This window comes from Anastrepha obliqua, chromosome 4, assembly GCF_027943255.1.
Source record: "Anastrepha obliqua isolate idAnaObli1 chromosome 4, idAnaObli1_1.0, whole genome shotgun sequence".
NCBI lineage: Eukaryota > Metazoa > Arthropoda > Insecta > Diptera > Tephritidae > Anastrepha > Anastrepha obliqua.
Window position 1 is genome coordinate 115,174,043 of NC_072895.1, and position 1,805 is coordinate 115,175,847.

General features: G+C 35.5%; 1 protein-coding gene across 1 annotated transcript; it reads left to right on the top strand.

Annotated features, from left to right (window-relative positions):
- The first annotated feature begins 243 nt into the window (after positions 1–243).
- Positions 244–1,435, top strand: LOC129243644 (uncharacterized). Its single transcript, XM_054880824.1, has 2 exons — positions 244–519; positions 1,211–1,435. Exons 1-2 carry the CDS (start codon positions 277–279, stop codon positions 1,319–1,321), a joined length of 354 nt encoding a protein of 117 aa, XP_054736799.1. The 5' UTR covers positions 244–276; the 3' UTR covers positions 1,322–1,435.
- The last annotated feature ends 370 nt before the right edge of the window (positions 1,436–1,805 follow it).

Consider the following 1,805-nt stretch of genomic DNA (forward strand, 5'->3'; position numbering starts at 1 on the left):
ATGAGTTATGCTGTCCACGGCAAGAGCATTTTTTTGTGAGACGTTAAGGGAGATGAGGTACCAACGGCTGAGTTTTCGGAATTTTTAAATAAAAATTTCACAAAATACTGTTTAAATATGTATCTTTGATATGCTGAATTGTTTAAATAAAATATATGATTGTATATATTAAAAAAAAATAGTAAAAATACCCTTTTTTTGAACCTCTGTAACCCACCTAACCCCTTAAAGGAACTTGAACAGTCCAGCCCGGCGGGCTACAAAAATTTTCTCCGAATGGATCCTTCTGTATATAAGGAACTTTTGGAAAAAGTAACACCTTATATAGAAAAACAAAACACTCTTATGCGAGACGCAATTTCGCATGATGAACGTCTCTCTGTAACATTGAGGTATTTGGCAACTGGAGAGAGCTTTGAAAGTTTGAAATTCCAGTCGTATATTTCAACTGCAAGTTTAAGCAACATAATTATTGAGACATGTGAAGCGTTGATTAAAGTTCTTAAAGATTTTATTTCAGTAAGTATATTGCATGAAAATTGACATAACAAAAATAAAATATTTCTTGAAATCATTAAAAAATAAAAATAAAAGTTTGCTTAAGAATATTCAGAGTCGTTTAGCAAGTCCGAAAATGTCCGATATTCTGTGTTGTTTCCGTATTGTTGATTATTTATGGTTTCCTGTGGTTGTATATTGATGCTGGAAATTTGTTGATATTGCTTTGGCTGAACTGTGCTATGAAATCTGGTGTACTGAACTTGAGATGCAGGAGTAGATATCAATTGCGTTGGACTCGAAAATGGGGGAGAAATTATGTATTCCGGACGATTTTACACTGTGCTTGCAACAAAACATGTGGACGAGTTGTCGCTATAATAAAGAGGTCTTGATGAACATCTTGTGTTTGGCACGTTGAACAATTGATGGGAGTTTTCGTTCAACTGACCCAAAGCTCCTTGGTACAACACCTCCATAATGGTTTTATTCGCAAATAATTGTTGAGTAGGGTCAAGTTTCCTGAAGAGGACTTCCCAAGTCGAACTGAAGGTACTCGCATCGTCATTGGGCCGCGTCGAAGCTTCTAAAGCTTTGACTGCTTTCTTAAGCAACTCTTGTTTTTCTTTTTTACCAAATTCTGTTTTGGCTTTTTTTGCGCCAGGTGCATTCTAAAAATAATAAATAAAAATAAAAACTATTATCTTTTCAGTTACCGAAAAGTGAAGAAGAATGGAAAACGATAGCTTCTGAATTTTATGAACTGTGGAATTTCCCGAATTACGAAACCACCGCACTCTGGAGCATACTATTTCAACTATAAGAAGACTTACAGTATTGTTTTGATGGCCATAGTCAATGCAAAATATCAATTTATAATGGTTGAAGCTGGAGCAAACGGAAGAGTGTCTGATGGTGGTGTTTTGGGAAATACGACATTTTCGGCTATGTATAATGACGGAAAATTGAAAATACCTCCCCCAACAAAGCCGCCTGGTTTTGAAAAAGAGCTGCCGTTTGTTTTTGTAGCAGATGACGCTTTTGCACAAAATGAACATTTTATAAAACCCTATAGCCAAAGTGGTCTAACTCGGCATCAACAACAATATAACTATCGTCTGTCACGGGCAAGTAGGGTGGTTGAAAACGCGTTCGGAATTATATCTTCCAGATTCAGAATACTGCTGATTTATCTCCCGAAAAGGCATCAAAAATTGTTTTAGCAATTTGCTATTTACATAACTTTTTAAGCACAAAAAGTACTGAATCTTATCTTCGAATGATAAATGATATATGTGAAAAGTCGG